Source organism: Hermetia illucens, chromosome 4, assembly GCF_905115235.1.
Source record: "Hermetia illucens chromosome 4, iHerIll2.2.curated.20191125, whole genome shotgun sequence".
Classification (NCBI taxonomy): Eukaryota; Metazoa; Arthropoda; class Insecta; order Diptera; family Stratiomyidae; genus Hermetia; species Hermetia illucens.
In genome coordinates, this window is record NC_051852.1 from 110,124,365 (window position 1) to 110,141,065 (window position 16,701).

General features: G+C 42.0%; 2 protein-coding genes and 1 long non-coding RNA gene across 5 annotated transcripts in view; 2 read left to right on the forward strand and 1 right to left on the reverse strand.

Annotated features, from left to right (window-relative positions):
* The first annotated feature begins 3,205 nt into the window (after positions 1-3,205).
* LOC119655519 (cell division control protein 45 homolog) lies at positions 3,206-5,235 on the forward strand. Its single transcript, XM_038061429.1, has 3 exons — positions 3,206-3,713; positions 3,768-4,273; positions 4,335-5,235. The coding sequence occupies exons 1-3, from the start codon at positions 3,372-3,374 to the stop codon at positions 5,146-5,148; spliced, it is 1,662 nt and encodes a 553-aa protein (XP_037917357.1). The 5' UTR covers positions 3,206-3,371; the 3' UTR covers positions 5,149-5,235.
* A 2,517-nt stretch (positions 5,236-7,752) lies between these two features.
* On the reverse strand, positions 7,753-8,723 carry LOC119655589. The gene is made up of 2 exons (XR_005249924.1): positions 8,502-8,723; positions 7,753-8,119 (listed from the first exon to the last, which is right to left on the reverse strand). It is a non-coding gene; the product is annotated as an uncharacterized LOC119655589 (long non-coding RNA).
* A 4,843-nt stretch (positions 8,724-13,566) lies between these two features.
* The window catches only part of LOC119655243 (acyl-CoA:lysophosphatidylglycerol acyltransferase 1-like), a 30,520-nt gene continuing 27,385 nt past the window's right edge, over positions 13,567-16,701 (forward strand). Inside the window, exon 1 of one of the 3 annotated variants that reach the window (XM_038061029.1) lies at positions 13,567-13,690. The gene's annotated coding sequence lies outside the window, so the exon portion shown is untranslated. The other 2 variants (XM_038061030.1, XM_038061031.1) reach the window with 2 other exon arrangements.

Consider the following 16,701-nt stretch of genomic DNA (forward strand, 5'->3'; position numbering starts at 1 on the left):
GACTTCAAATCTCGATGCAAATCCCACTGCCACCAGTAAGATTTATGGTACCATCATCAGCATTTAATATCAGATATTAAACAATTTTCTTGTCTTTATATTTCAATATCTCACAAATCAAATGCTTGCTGTTTCGGGACCCCTAATTTGTTTTTCATCGACTTGGGGCGATCATCGCCATACTATCGAGGAACGATCCTACCGCGATTCTCCATGACCCGTGCAACGTAATAACGGTCGTCCTTATGTCGTCATAATCATAGCAAGTTCAATATCCCATACAACAAATCTATGAGCATAACGCAGCTATTTGGTTGTGAATGGAAACCGGCATAATAGGCTACGGAGCTCGGGTCTCTTATCATTATGAGTGTAACAGATCCGGCCGGAAAGTCTAAGACCTACCCTATACGAGCAGTATTTCAACAGTCTGCCATAAGTCATGTAATGCATGAAAGTGGTGGACCTCACTGGCTAACTGGGCTGTTTGGAGCTCCTTACTAAGTCAGCTTTAAATAAGACACGTTCTTGCGCTCTTAAGGAGCGTTACGCCACTGCTCTAGGGCAACATTTTTATTTCCATTACTGAAAAGTGGCGGTCATTGTTTTTGATGGCCGGTATCGAATCAGGATTACTGGCTGCGGTAAGTTTTGGATGCGGACCTTTATTGATTCGTCGACTTTAGGGAACACGAGTTGTAAAGCACTGATATTTGTAGTGATGAATGAAGTAATCGCCGTAGCTCACTAATATTAAAGAGCAAAGATCCGCGGTACTCAAAATGCTCAATTCTGGCAGGTAAGTATTGTTAACAGCGATGATACCGGTCTCATTGCGTTTAATTCTTAAAAAATTTGTTTCTTTTACATTTAACCGTACACTTTGTTGCGTTAGACGCACGAGGCTAACTTTGTTATACCACGCGAGGGATATAACTTCTGCGTAAAACAGTTCGTAAGGCGCTAGATTTTGAATGTCCCGAGTTCCAGAGTTCAGGTTGATAGTTTAGTGCAGGGGAAGCCTGCTAAAATTGATATTATAGTCGTGACGGGTGGTCTACAAACTAAAGTGGACAAAAGATGAATAATCTTGGCGACGATAATAATAATAATCGTTGGCGCAACAATCCATGTTGGATCAGGGCCTTCAAGTGTGTTAGAGCACTTCATTCAAGACCGTAACGGTACACTACAGTATACTGTAGGAGGCAATGTGGTCAGCATTGCGCTCGCCCGAAATTATTACCCTGATTTGACTCAGGTACTCATTTACAGCTGAGTCGACTGGTGTCCGACATCAAATCACGATACAAATTCCACTGCCGCCAGTGAGATTTGAACCGCGACCTTCCGTACGACAGCCTTGCGCTCTAACCACTCAGCTATCCGGACATCAATATATGATAATGGTTTAAATATTTATTAAAACCTTCACTGTTCGTCAGTGACGAAAGGTCAATTGAGTTTCAAATAATCGACATCCCAGCAGATCGACGACATTGTGATCAGCAGTAGACTTTGGTGCTGTCCCACTGATATTGTCCATCAGTGATGGTCGCTTATTGTCACTTGCGTGTCGCGTGGGTTTGCAACTTTGCCATAAGTCACTTCTACGATTTGGTTGCCATCCAGCAGTGGGTAAATTTGCTTGCTGTACAAACGACAACAACTCGTTGAAAAAAATTGATGAGCCCGAATGGTCTCTAAGAGCGCCTCAATGTCTGAGATTGATCAAGTGGTCGGACAAAGCTCAAAAGCCACGCTGACAGCGAAAACGTTTGAAGGAGTTTGATGAACGTAAGAAATTGAGGACATGAAAGTACATGAAGCGTAGTGAACAATATGACATAATAAAAGAAATTTCACTATTGGAAGTAGAAGCTCGTGCAAATGAAAGCTATTTTGGAACATATATTACATCACAAAAGAGCTTCTAGGTTGTCATAAACCTTTCGATGGTCCCGTAACAAGTGCCATTCACTTCGGGCAAGGACGGAAGTAAAATCATTTCTACCGTCAATGCTGTTATTGTTTTCCCATCTGGGTTTTCCTGTACCGACCACGTTAACGCCGAAAGGATAAGTGGAACGTTTAGTAGTTGATTTGGGGCAAATGACTACAGATTTGGAAACGCAGATGAGCAGAGTCGGACCAAAGGTTAATATTAACCAAGCCAAGGTTCGCACTCTGAGGGGTTATCGCACTCTTCCTATTTATATTAATGGGCAGATTACCAAGGCCGTCAAACAGTTGTTGTTCTTTTTATCCTTCAGCCTTTGTCCCATTCAGAAACGGGGTCGGCTCATCTTGATCGGCTGCACTATTTTGCTCTATCAAAAGTTTGATCTGGATCCTATCGGGAGGCTTCCAGATTACTATCCAGCGTATCAAGCCATCGTTGCTTCGACCGGTCTTTTGATCTTTCCTCATCGAGTTCAATGCTGCTACCAATCTTGGCAATTCTCGCTAGTTTTTATATCTAGGAAACCCATTTTCTGCCGACAACGGCTCCGAAATCAATGTCGCACGATTAATTAATTACAATAGGTCCACTTTCAGTTATTTCAACATCAACATAAAGTTGAGTTGAAAAATAAGAACTAGGTTTTTTTCCTTATCCAGTAAATATTTTTATTTTTTCCCCGCATAACTACGGTCGTTTCGGAGACCACGTGCCTCCTTCTTCAGTGCTAGTACCTATAGGTACCTAGCAGCAACGATCGTATGCGGGGAATAAATAAAAATATTTACAGGATAAGGAAAAAAACCTAGTTCTACTAGTCGCTACTGCCTCCCGAAGAATTGTTAAGTGATTTTAAAAAGGATATATATCGTCCTTTTACTCAGTTTCTGTTGGATCTCTCTATGCGATGAAGATTTCATTTTCTAAATTCTGTTTCTTCGTAAGTTTTTGGTTGATTTATAAGTTTTTCTGAGTTCACCTCCTTGCAAATAATAAGCACTTTCGATTTAATCTTCTTTTTCCTCTTGGTTCCCAAAACCACATTCTAAGAGATTTTTATGATTTACGAAGTTTATTAGAGATAGTGCTTTTTAGTTTCGCGAAGTGTAGCAGGTAATTTAAAACTCGGATATAAACAACAAATCCAATTTGAAGTTAGTCGCATATTGCGGAACACAATTCGTTGTTCAGTAGCACAATTTGGCGGCCTTTTGCCTATCGCTAGGTTATTTATCTGTCAATGACGGCTGCGGGGTTTCGGATAGCGGGTCTGATATGGAGTGTCAGTTGTATGTTCTGTAGGGGCGCGTGTTTGTTTGTTAAACCTTCTGATTAAAAAATGATTCGGATCGCGGATTCGGCACGTAGTTGAAATTCCCTCAAAGACTGTTAGGATCGCTGCAGTAAAATGTTCGTGGAGGACTTTCGAAGCGAATTTTACAATGTCCTCACTGGCAAGCGAATTCTCATTATGGTCAACTATGACATCGACGGCATTTGTGCGAGCAAAATCCTCCAGTCGCTGTTCAAATACGACAACATGCTCTATTCTCTGATGCCGGTCATGGGACTGGCAAGTTTGCAGAGGGCCTACGAAGAGAACCGCAAGGATGTGAAGTATGTGATCCTCATCAACTGTGGAGGTTGTGTCGACATTGTGGAGCTGCTTCAGCCCGAAGACGACGTCGTGTTTTTTGTTTGTGATTCGCACAGGCCACTAGATGTGTGCAACATTTACAGCGACAAGCAGGTGGGTGACTAGCTGCCAGTTCGATCCAGCAGTTGATCCTTTAATTTCGCGCAGATATGCATTCTTCGCAGCAGTACGGACGTGGAGGACGACATCCCGAATTTCGAAAGCATTTTCCGGGAGTCAGACGATGAAGAGAGCGGGCAGTCCAATAGTGAGGAAGAAGAAGTGGATGAGGCCACTCGAATCCACAGAAGAGCAACGAAACGTAGAGAACGGCAACGGTGGGAGGAGGAGCGCGATCGTTTGATGTTCAACTACACTCAGTACAGTTTCTACGGGCGCAGCTCAGCACTGGTGATGTTTGAACTAGCGTGGAAAATGTCAAAAGACTGCACCGACCTGTTATGGTGGGCTATTGTTGGCAGCACAGAGCAGTTGCTCCTGGGTAAAATAGAAAGCTCAACGTACGCCCTGGAGGAAAGCGCCGTGCAGGGCCACGTCTCCCGCATCAGCAGTCAGCTACTAGAACAGTCGAACCAGGCTTCCGTGAAGATATCGCTGGAGAAGGACCTGTCGTTAGCGCTTTATCGCCACTGGAGCGTTCACGATTCTATAAGGTAGTTGTACGTCTAACTTGAAATATCTGTTTTACAGCGACTAACGGGTGTTCTCGTGCAGATACTCAATGTACACAGCGTGCAAACTGAAACTCTGGACCCTCCGAGGCGAGAAAAAGCTTCATGAACTGCTCGTGGAGATGGGCCTGCCACTGAGTCAAGCCAAGCAGATGTTTGCATCTATGGATCTCGTCTTGAGGCGGGAGTTCCAGCAGATGTTCGAGAAGTTGGCCGAAAAGTACGGGATACCGGACATCGTGTACAGTTCATTTACGCTTCAATACGGCTATCGAAACAAATTCTCAGCGTCCGACTATATTTATTCCATGTTAGCCTTGATTGCATGCAACAAAGATCGAAAACCGGAAGACCGTTTCCTGGAAGCATTCGACAGTCTATCGCGAGACAACAGAGACCTGCTACTGAGTGGTATCGAGAAGTCGAAAAAACTGCTGGCGGTAATTTTTAAGCAGGTGCAGAGTAGCTTAGAAATGAATCAGGTTCACGTCGCCGGATCATTTTTGTACTATATAGTTTCCGAGGAGAACATATATTTCGCGCATCCCTACGGCGTCCTCCTTTTGGGGAAATTTATTTTAAATGGATATGTCGCGACCTCTCGAAGTCGGAGAGCTGCAGACTTGCCCCTGGTAGTGAGTTGTTTGGTCGATTCACAGCACGACTTGTGTCTTCTCGCAGGAATTCCACCCGTTAAGGAGACTTCGCCGAAGAACTTCTTCGGCAAGGCCTTCGAACAGGCGGCCAGCAGGAGTAATTCTAGTATTTTACAGGACTTTTTCGAAACGTCAATAATACAAATAAGGCAGTCGGATTTAACGAAGTTTCTAGATGCTCTTAGTGTTCTGTTAGGTTAGCGGATAATTTGAAGGTTTAAGTTTGTGGATTTTATATCTGATCGTAAGAGTAACGTAATTTTTTAAAATAAACGTATGGAAAATTGACCCCCAAGTTTTTCAAATGAATCTTAGTGGTGTGCATAAAACCATAAGCCTGAAAATTAACAAGCCCGAATCAAACTTAAGATGCTGTAAATGATCTTCTCTTGGTGTAATCCACTAGTGGGAATTGATCAATTCATGAAAGTGCCTTCAATGTAATGTAGACTGAGATAGTTCTGCAGCGCTTCTTTTATTTATTCAATTTTATATATTTCGTAGCCAGTAAGATCCTTTTTCCTATTCCCTGGGATTAGTTTTGTTTTACTCATTGAAATCAAGTTTAATATATGGTTGCCATTCACCGGCTGTATACTGTAGGTTGCGTATTGGTGGAGACATAATTTGATTTTGTGATCACAATCAGAGCCCCGTTGTGACAAGCAACAACATTATCAGTCTATACTGAGTGCATGGTTAGCCTTCATTACTGGTGGGTGCTAGGCCTATCTAAATCTTTACCGAACTAAGGAGTACGGAACCCGAGTTGAAACGCAACTTCACGTTTGAGTCCCGAAAGTCTCTTTTATCGCTTGGAACTATCTACAAGGTAGATTCAGAGGGATATCTCGGCTCCCATGGTACCAGCATACCCTTGGTGAGGCTTTTTAGCCGAAACCACTTCAGATGAGCCTAAGTCGTAAGCCATAAGTCGGGTCTATTCGTCTATATAAGCCTTGAAGCATTACGGCCAGCAGAGTACAGCGTTTCCTTGTGCCACCTTATGGAAGTTATACTTTGCACCCTCAGGCCTGTCATTCTTGACGGTCCCTGCCGGAGCTTCTTTGTGCAGCTCCCGCAGTCTCTACAGATTGTTACTTTCGCTCATTCGTAGATTCTTCGAATTTAAGACCTTTCCCAATGATTGGAAGAGGGGAATTCCGAAAAAAGGCACTTGACCTGAATGCGACAACTGGAGGGGTATTTGCTTAAAAGGATGACTGATGGTTTCGTCCAGAGCAGAGGCAGGTTATCAGACGTTGCCTCATCTCTGCCCGCTCCTTTATATATATTTATAACACGACATGAGTGCGAGTTATATCCAAGTAAAAACCGTTTTATATTTAAAGTTAAACTAGGCCGATGTGAAATTTATTGCGTTCTTCCTTCTATCGCGAAGGTATTATTTAAAATCTTCCTGGAACGCATCAGAAAATGACATTGAAAGCTTGATCGACAGAGAGCCGACTGGTTTCTGCTCTAGATCTTCGTTTACTGAAAACATTAACACCTTTTGGATCATTGTGAAGCAGTATGTGGAGTTAAGATCACCGCTCCACCTACTCTTCGTTGATTTCGAGAAAGCTTTTAACAATGTGGACAGGGAATGCACTTGAAATGTTCTACACAGGCAGGAGACATTCGGAGAAACTAATACTGACATGACAGTGCAAACTGCCACGTGCTGCATCGATGCAGAATCTCAGAGGGATTTGGATTGAATCAATCGAACGCGTTTATCAATTTGCATATCTCAGAAGCGTTGTTTCTGCCGATGGAGGCATCGAATTTGGTGTGGCTGGACGCATTAACAGTGCATTAAATCCGCCTTTGCCGTTTTTTTCCAATAAACAATACAACTTTCTCATTATCATTATCCCAAGATGGTCGGCAAGCGAGTCCAGCCGGCTAAGATCTTAGAACCAGCCCGTAGCACTCACGAATTAGAGATCTCTCTGAGGTTCTCGAAGAACGGTTTTCTTAATGCATATAGCCTGGCTCTAGCTAAAGTTGGGCAGTCATAAAGGAAGTACCTGAGAATTTCTCCCTCTTCTCCGCAGCTTCGATAATGTTTTAGCTAACTTTGAATTAGTAATGTAAGTTTAGCTATTTATTTTTGCTCCGTAACTAGTCCTCACTGCAACAATTCCACTTTTTACATCGAGCGCAGAATTTAAAAAACAATGAATAAAAAACGACCGTAAATGCTTGATCAGAATGATTTATAAATCAAAATCCACTAATTGGAACGAAAGAGTTTAATGAAATTTATAAATCAAAATCCACTAATGGGAACGAAAGAGTTTAAAGAAATTTATAAATGCTACACCGCAAGACAACCGTCTATCGCAAGGTTAGAGGCAGAAGAGAACGATCCGTCTCCATGTGGTTCTTTCTGCCCCAAACTCATGGCACACTTTCATCGCTAGTCCTCCACTCCCGTGACGAGCTCTAAAAAGTGGAGAGTTCCCCGCCATCTATTTGTTCGCATTCGAAATAAATTTCGAATGCTGCGAATTTAACTTGGCGACTTGGAGCAGTTCATTTACAAAATTTGGTGGTCATGTGCAAACTTCGAAACGCCACATATACAATGAATGACATGATTTCGTAAGGAGTTTTCAGGAAGCGGCCCCCATGCAAGCGAAGACGAGTTATAGTTTTTTTTCTACCAATACAACCGTATGGGTATCAAATGAAAGTTCTCAATTAGCAGTTAGTAGAGAAGTTTGGTATATTAAATATATAAATACACACGTGGCGAGAATATTCTTGCTAGCGAAAAATTGTTAGACAATCAGCTGCAGTAAAATTCATTTATTAAACAATGCCAACATTGTCAATTACGTACATTTTGGACATAACTTATATAGTATTACCTAATTCTAATTAGAATCTAGTTAGCTAGCCTCTATTTTTGTGATTATCGTGACTAAACATTACAAAGAGATTTAATTTTAATTTGACATATACTACAAGGTTTTGTGGAATCCTATTATTATTAACAAAGTTATAGTAGGTAAAAGTTGTTTTTTTCGTGCCTTGCAGTTTCCATGGTGCACTTACATTCCGTGTTCGATGTGCAAATCATTGCCACTTTCAATATCAGCTCCAGATTTGTCATTAAGTGACACAGGAAACAAGCAATTAGGATTTGCAAGAGGTCGATCTGAAAAGAGCAATCAACAAAGCAAATATAGAACCAGATGTATAGCAGTGAATCTTCCTAATGGTAAAAACTGCAATTTAATCTTTAGAGCTTCACTCGTAATAAGCAAGGAATTCGGTTTTATTTTAATTCCCCAACTATGACATTGGAATAATAGCTTTGAGCCTAGCTGCGCCTCCTTCTATCTTTAAGTTCTGCAACCTCTACATAAGGAAGATGCTGTCAACGAAAGCTAGGGAAAAGCCCATCAAAAGTTGTAACACTATATCCAAATAAATTGAAGGCAACTACGTTGGAGTGGCAATAAAGTTCAAATTGAGAATCGAATTAACACCAATTAACTGGCTTACGGGCTCTGATTTATAATAAAAACAACACTCACAAACTTCACATTTATTCTTAGATATTACCACTGCCTCGATCTATTTCCATTCAATGTAAATTTGGCCACTTTTCGGCAAGAAATGTCAGATTGGCTTCACGATTCATCGGTTTCGAGGTGTTTGGCAACGTGTACAGGGAGTGTATTTGGAATGCTCAACGCAAGAGGAGCATTCAGGAGAAACTAATAGCTATTGTCAGGGCTACGTATGACGGCGTGAAATGTCAAGTCTCTCACCGAGTCACTGTACTTGGCCAAATGGCTCTGGATCTGAAAATTCTGTTTTATTCAGATTAAATTTGAGACCGTGTTGGACGAGGCGATCATTTCATTTTTGGACAATTTGCTCAAAATCAACTTTCCTATGAGAAGCTAGGGAAGCAGCACACAAGGCGAATAAATTTTTCCGTTGAAAACTGTTCGAAATATTCTCGTGATCTATCCGTCGCGACACGTCGGTCGGTAAGCAAAGTACCGTTCTTGTCTTTAAGGTAATAGAAGTGTTCGATATCCTGTGTGCGTTGGTGTCGGCTTTTGACAAGTCGATACAGATCTCTCTTCCCATCGTGAGGGTCCAGTTTATCGTAAAATTCTTTGTAATGGACCGCTCCGGTAACAGCGATCGATATTTTTGTAAATTTGCCAACTGGCCAGCGTTTTATGGTCGAGAAACGTATGGTAGAAGCGTTTCTTTTCAAGGATCTTCATTTGAGTATCGTCACTCTAAAGCCAGGTATCTCGGTTGACGAACCGTTTACCTGGTTTGTGTCCGGATAACTGAGTGGCTAGAGCACAAGGCTATCGTACGCAAGGTCGTGGTTCAAATCCCACTGGTAGCAGTGGAATTTGTATCGTGACTTGACGTCGGATACAAATCGACTCAGTTGTGAATGAGTACCTGAGCCAAATCAGGGTAATAATCTCTGGCGAGCGCAATGCTGACCACATTGCATCCTATAGGGTACTGTAATCCTGTAGTGTAACGTTATAGTCTTGAATGAAGTGCTTTAACACACTACAAGACCCTGATCCAATTGGAGTGGTGTTGGGCCAGAGTGTTCCTCAAGATGTTTTATCGGTGGCTTAATTCACAAGACGACAATCACGGAATGGCTTTGCAGTCAGTAACCGTGGTAAAATGTGGGCGACTTAGGAGAATATAGTCTTGCGTTTTACTTTTTCTACTATAAAATGTAGGAAGATGAGACAATGGTTTGATGATCCATGTATTCATAATTTCAAGGTCATGGGTGTCCGCAAAATTGACTCTACACTCGTCAACCATATATCGTGCTCCAAACTCTTTTCCTCCTTAGTACCTGTTGCCGTCTGCTTTTCCCCCCACATGACTATTAAAGTCGCCTGCAATGAGGCATCCTTCTCGGCATTAGGTTGACCTGTCTTTGGTGCGTGAAGAAGTGAATAGTGTGATCGACTGGTATAATGGCGAGCTTCATCAGCCGGTCATTAAATAGCTCGATTTCTCTTATGGCATGACGGAAACCCTCAGAGATGTCAATACTAACACCGTTGAATAGGTGGAAGGAACACTTCAATACGATTCTTAACCGTATAACACCCGGTAAAGTTCCGCCTCTTGTGGATGAAATGGGTAGTGACCGTTGCATACAGATATGGACTGTTCCCCCAAATAGAAGAGAAATCATCTTGGCCATTAGTAGATTCAAACAAAGTAAACCCGCTGGTCTTAACGGTTTCCCCACGAAGTTTATCGCTGCACCTGTAGTTTCTCCAGAACTGCTACTTGCAATACTGGGAATTCGAGATTTTCCCAGAAAATGGAAGAACCAGTTTTGAGTGTGACAATCATTAAAGAACACTTCGAAAGAGAGCAGGCTGGTTTCCGCTCGATCCTCCTGCATTGACTCCATCAATACCCCACGGATCATTTTGGAACAGTGTACGGAATTTAGATCTTCGCTTCACCTGCTCTTTATCAATTTCGAGAAAGCTTTCGACTGTGTGAATGGGGAATATACCTGGCGTGCTCTCCGCATCGAGGTAAAATTTGGCGACGTTCTTCATCATGCCCAGAGGACTAGATGACTTAACTGGAATAAACACAAACAAAACCAAGGTGCTCAGTCTGACGAGTCATCGTACTCTCCCTATCTGCATTAATGGGTAAAGCATCGAAAGCGCCTATTAGTTTGTATATTTAGGAAGCGTGGTTTCTTCCGATGGTGGTACCGAACTGGATGACACCCGACATATTAACGACAATAGACCCGCTTTCGCTGCCTTATCTAAAAATCTGGAAACGCAGTTATCTCAACAGCAAGCTCAAGTTGGGACTGGTTTTTACTAGTGTTCTTTCTATGTTGCTATATGCGAGTAGCACATAGAAAGTGATCACCACTGTTGTTTGAAATTGTTATTTGGAATCCACTCTCCCAAGACGGTAGATGAATGGGTTGCTCCAAAAGCATTTGGCGCAGAATAGTAGAGGAGGAGTGCGGGAGTCTCTCTAAGTCCTGGGGGAGGCGTATAGGCGCGGTTGATCATATTATTAAAAATGGCAAGACGCTTTATATTTTTGCCATAATTGAATTTGGAAGCGGAATTTAAACAATCAAACCGAGGTGTTTATGATAATTTCTTTTTTATAATCTCTATTCTTCCTTTTAGCAAACTTTTCAATAATATGCAGCACTATGCTGGGAAATAGAGAAGTTAAATTTGTTTCCTGGTTCCTACTGGTTAGCAATTTGTGCAGTGGAAATTCCAGCATTATCGTGCTGAAAAATAAGCGGCGGATCCGCAATTTCTACCAGACAATCATTGAAACCTTCATTGGGCATTTTCATATATCGGGAGCTGCTTATTTTCTAGTTAACAACAGAATTTTTGATTGTTTGTTGTATTCTGTAGCAGCTCGAACAATTACCCTTCCGCCACCATTGTCTCTGGCTCGAAATATTTGATTCTTCTTTTAAATTGCGGTAATGATTACTGAAACCGTGGAGCCCGTCGAAATAAAACTTCTTTTCGAACATAAAAATTACTTGACACCACTTTTTCTTCCGGTGCATGCAGTTTGCAGCATAGACGATGTTATCTCTTATAGAAGAGTGTTAAATTATCGACTTTTTTCGCCGATACGGAACCTAAACCGTTATGCCACGTCGTATTTCGAATATCGTACGCGAGATCTGCAGTGGAACTAAGCAAACGGTAGAGAACGAAAAGGTTTTCAGGAGCCTTCAACCAAATTAAACTCCCGAAAGTGCTCTTCCCTAAATATGAAATCTTACAACTATACACATGTTGAACAAGTAAACAACACAAAATCGTTCCTAAGCAAGAACTTCATATGTGCCTAGTGGATATAATTTCTTTTTGTCTATACGTGAATCAAACTGGATCTATTATGAACTGTGGAATTACTGCCGTAATACACGCTGCGCGGTTACTCATGGAGAAATACCGTGAGAAGCATAACCCTTTTTACACTGCATTTCTGGATCTAGAGGAGACGTTTGACCGTGTGCCACACGAACTCAACTGGTATGCTCTACGACAACACTTAGTGCCAGAAGAACTCGTGCACTGGGTTTAATTGCTTTACCACGATCCGAAAAGTGAAGTTTGAAGTGTGGCTGGTGTATTAAAACCGCTTCGTGTCTCTGTTGGTGTTCATCAAGGAAGCGCCCACTCATCAATCTTCTTGGTTCTTGTTATGGACATGGTCACACGGGACGTCCAACATCCAGCGACCTATACACTGCTTTATGCAGATAATGGTTTCCTAGCATCTAATAGCAAAAATTATCTCGAGCAACTTGTCCAAAAATGGAATAATCGCCTCATGCAACACGATTTCAGATTGACTCTAAATAAAACTGAAGGTTTGACGATTGATCTCCATGAAAGAGGCACATATCTCGGGTCAATGCTATCAGCCAATGGAGTGGAGTGCGTTATGAAATTACTCCACGCATTTACGCAACCGGGATGAAGTGGCGTTCCACAACTGTCACAACTATCAACGAACCTTTCAAATCTAAAATTTAACGCAATGTCATCCGTCCTGTCGCTATCTATGGTTCTAAGTGTTGGCCGACTATAAAAGCCAATGACGGGCGTCTTGCGGTAATGGAGACGAAGATGTTGCGTTGGACTGGTGGCGTGACCACGTTTTGATCACATCCGAAATGAGGATATCGGCGATCGTTATGGGGTTGCACCGATCGTGAAAAAGTTGCGAGAGAGGCGTCTTCAATGGTATGGTAACGTAATTCGCGCTAACGAGAATTCACTTACCAAAATTGATCTGAACATCGAAGTCAATGGTAAACGACCAAACGGTCTGCTAAAACAACGGTGGCTTGATACGCTGGATGGGGATTTAAAAGCCTTGTGATTGCATCCAGATCAGGACGAACCGAACACCCTTTTGTGAACGGGACAAAGACTGAAGAAAAAGAAGTTGTTAAAGTTGTCATTTTTTAATGTCTTATTCCTTGGCAGACAACTGCTTGGCTGTACTCATTATTATGAATTCACTATACACTGCGATTTCCAAACATCGCCTTCAAATTGTGGAAAACAATTATACAAATACTTTCCACCTTTTACAGGAGAAATGTTCACATCAGAACAAGCAGAAAACGGCTTTTCCGTATTCAACTTTTTTTAGTTACTTGCTCCATTATGGCGGAAAAGCTCCATAAATAACTAAGGAAAGCGGAACTTGATTTGATAATCTCAGATATATGCACAGCTTCTGGAGTTCGTTTTATAATTTAACGACTTCTTCAAAAAGGGGGGAGGGGGCTTATCAATTTTGCCGGTACTGTACATTGTTTTGGATGTATTCACAAATGATTAAAAGAGCGTTTCTGCCAAATAGAGTAAGCAAAACAAATTGGCAAGCGACATTGCGCGTTTTTCATTAGTTACGTCTACTTTGTATTCGATCTGAATCCTATAAAAATTACATAATCGGCTATACTTCAGTAGTTGTCAACATTGCATAAATGCATAAAACTGTGGACGCTGTCTCGGCCAACGCTGTGGCAATGCAGCATTTTATTTGATGTCACTCCCCACAGTGTGTACTTCTACGGTTCAATGTGATAAAAAAAACTGTCATCAGTTATCTGAGAAGTTTCAATTGGGAGCAGATGTGTGGAATGTGGCCGGTGATCGAATTGTGAGGTGTGCAGGTATGAGAAGTGTTAATGTTCTGTAGATTTTGACGTGCCGTAAAAAGTGTTAGTAGCACAATTTTCGGTTGCTCGAAAGTGGTTCAGGGTCACGTTTCGGATGATCGCACTGTCATCTCGTGATGAGGGACAATCAATTCGTTGCACAATCCCCAGTCATCTCTCCGTAACAAGGTCTTGGCTATTGAAAACAAGAGGTATGTTTTCGTTGCAGAGGAAATAGTTGCAAGTACGCCGCCTGCGACGTGATATTCGCAATAGCAGTCTTCCGCTGCCGGGTCGGAAGGCGCGGAGTGTGAGGCTAACTAGTTTGGTGTTAGTTGGTTATTTGTAAATACGAAAATCGTAAACCTTGACTTACTCGAATTCGAACGTTAGTCATAGTAGTCTTGCCTCTAGCTTGTAGCACGAGGCCCTGACGAATTGTATACAAAACCCGACATGACTTAATGAAGTGGTGGGAACGACAAATTACTAGATGAGGTCAGAAAGCCAAACTCACCTAACTCTTCCCCGAGAAACCTTAGAAAATCAGAGAATCGGTTTACGTCTAGTGTGTAGGCCGGCGCTTACTTTAGTTCTTGCTCTAATCGTGAATCATTTAGTGCGGGAAAATCCATGAACGTTACTCGAACGGTGGAAGTGTAGCTTCATATCTGAATGTCAGCCTTGGCACCTCGCGCTCCAGCACAAAGTCAATAACCGGCGTTTTCCAATAAATGGTGATTATAACATAGTCCATATATTACACAGCCTGATTGTGTCGCCTATTTGCAGCGACCCGTCCGGGTTCGAAAGTTATCACTTTGCCTAGTTTTTGTACGTTCTGGAGTGGAATGAAATTTCATGTTTCCCTCACTGTTATCAATTGTGACCATGATAGAGTCCAAGGGGCAAGGGATGTGGAGTAGTCATTAATGGGACAGAATTCTATGCGTAGTAAAGTCAGGTGTATGTTGTTCAACCGTTCAAAGTACGATTCACCACTCAAAATGGTCTTTGGAAGCTTACCTCGGTCGTACACTTCCGGGAGATTTTTGAAAGAATTAACATTTAAAAGGTAGAGATATTGGGAAACTGCTAAGTGCGTAATATTTAGAGGGAGATACTCAGCCCTCCTAAAAATACCCATAATCCGCAGTGGACGTTTTTTGTTACAACTTTCAAGAAAAAATCGTTTAGTGAAATTTGTGCTTGACCTTGTTCTCTGCCCATTCCATTCCGACAACTATCAATAGAGGAATTTCCTTCGTTGAATCTGTTTCGATTTTCTGAAAACATACTCTCCAGATCCGTAAATGAAATTTTGCCGGGTGGTTATACATTTCACGCGTCAAGTCAGTATCTTTCCGCGTAACTTACGTTTGTGGTAAGTTTGAAGTTTACGATTTACTCGGTGGTATCTAGATCTAAATCTAACTACTCTAAAGCATTTCATTTTTCCCTCCTCAACTCGGGGTGCTTGGGCTCCAGTAATATTTTCGCACTCCTTCCACTTACGCCATTGTTTGTCGTTATTCTTGCTACTGGTATCAGTTGGCCGCAAATGTGCTTAGTCGCCGTCCTATATTTTCTCCGAACTTATCAACGCGTGTTCAAAATCGATGAAAGATGATTCATATTAGGCAATTTTCCTGATATTTTTTCCAGTACCTCACATTGGAAGTGGTTGAATGATTAGCATTTACGCGGGAGATATGGTTCATTGCTGATAACAAAGATAGATGAATAGTAAAATACTGGACAGGTGTTACCATTGTGTGTCTATTTATGGGTGCCGTAAAACCCCCCAAAACCTTGGCGCGATTTATTTTTATTCATCTTCCACAGAATTACAAAGCCAAAATCTACTCCCTGCTGCATATACCTTCTAATTAGCAAGTAGTGGAACCTACGCGATGTACTGCACCGCGTCGCCAGCCTGAAGGATTTTGGTGTTTATTCGTTAGTTTTCAATATTTAGACAAGTCGGGAAACTGGAAGCTTGACGCTTCCGGCATAAAAGGTTTTGTGTTTCCCTATATGAGGAGCATAACGTAGTTCTCCATTGGCTGATAGCATTCACCCCAGATATAGGGTTGGGGAAAAAGAAATGTATTTGTGATCGAAATTTGACGCTTTATTTAACATACTTAGAATTATCCGATTTAAGTCAAATATACGCCGTTTTGTTCGCAAACTTATTGCCATTTAGAAGGTGGCTTCATTATCCCTCCTTTATAAAACACCATCCGCTTCAAAAATTGGTCGAATTCGTTCCGTTTCAGCAGTGCATCGCAGGCGTTGATTCGGTTCAAGAGATTTTTTGCGTCAATTCGTGTGGCACTCAAATATCCAGCTTTTTTTGGAATCCAATCTTCTGCAAATGGTTCCAAACGGTTTTATGGCCTATTTCCAGTTCCTGGCCAATGGAGCGAATGCTTATACTTGGATGATTTCGACGATTTTATCGGTTTCTACGACGATTGGCCTACCAGTATGGGGTGAATTTTGACAACCACTACACCAGAACAAAATCGATGTGCTGTGCGAATCGTTACAGTATGGGGCCCATAAGCTTTTTTTCGTCCGCCTTCGTTGCATTTTTACCTCAGTAGTAAAAACGTAAAATATGACGAATTTCTTGCTCGGTGGACTCCATCTTTCATCATCATTAATGGCGCAACAACCGGTATCCCGTCTAGGCCTGCCTGAATAAGGAACTCCAGACATCCCGGTTTTGCGCCGAGGTCCACCAATTCCCTAAAAGCTGTCTGGCGTCCTGGCCTACGCTATCGCTCCATCTTAGGCAGGGTCTGCCTCGTTTTCTTTTTCTACCATAGATATTGCCCTTATGGCTTTCCGGGTGGGATCATCCTCATCCATACGGATTAAGTGACCCGCCCACCGTAACCTATTGAGCCGGATTTTATCCACAACCGGACGGTCATGATATCGCTCATAGATTTCATCATTGTGTAGGCTACGGAATCGTCCATCCTCATGTAGGGGGGACTCCATCTTTGACACGC

Coding starts and splice junctions, on each gene's coding strand:
- LOC119655519 (XM_038061429.1), top strand. CDS start 3,372: ATGTTCGTGGAGGACTTTCGAAGCGAATTTTACAATGTCCTCACTGGC. Junction 3,714..3,767: donor ACATTTACAGCGACAAGCAG/GTGGGTGACTAG, acceptor AATTTCGCGCAG/ATATGCATTCTTCGCAGCAG. Junction 4,274..4,334: donor AGCGTTCACGATTCTATAAG/GTAGTTGTACGT, acceptor GTTCTCGTGCAG/ATACTCAATGTACACAGCGT.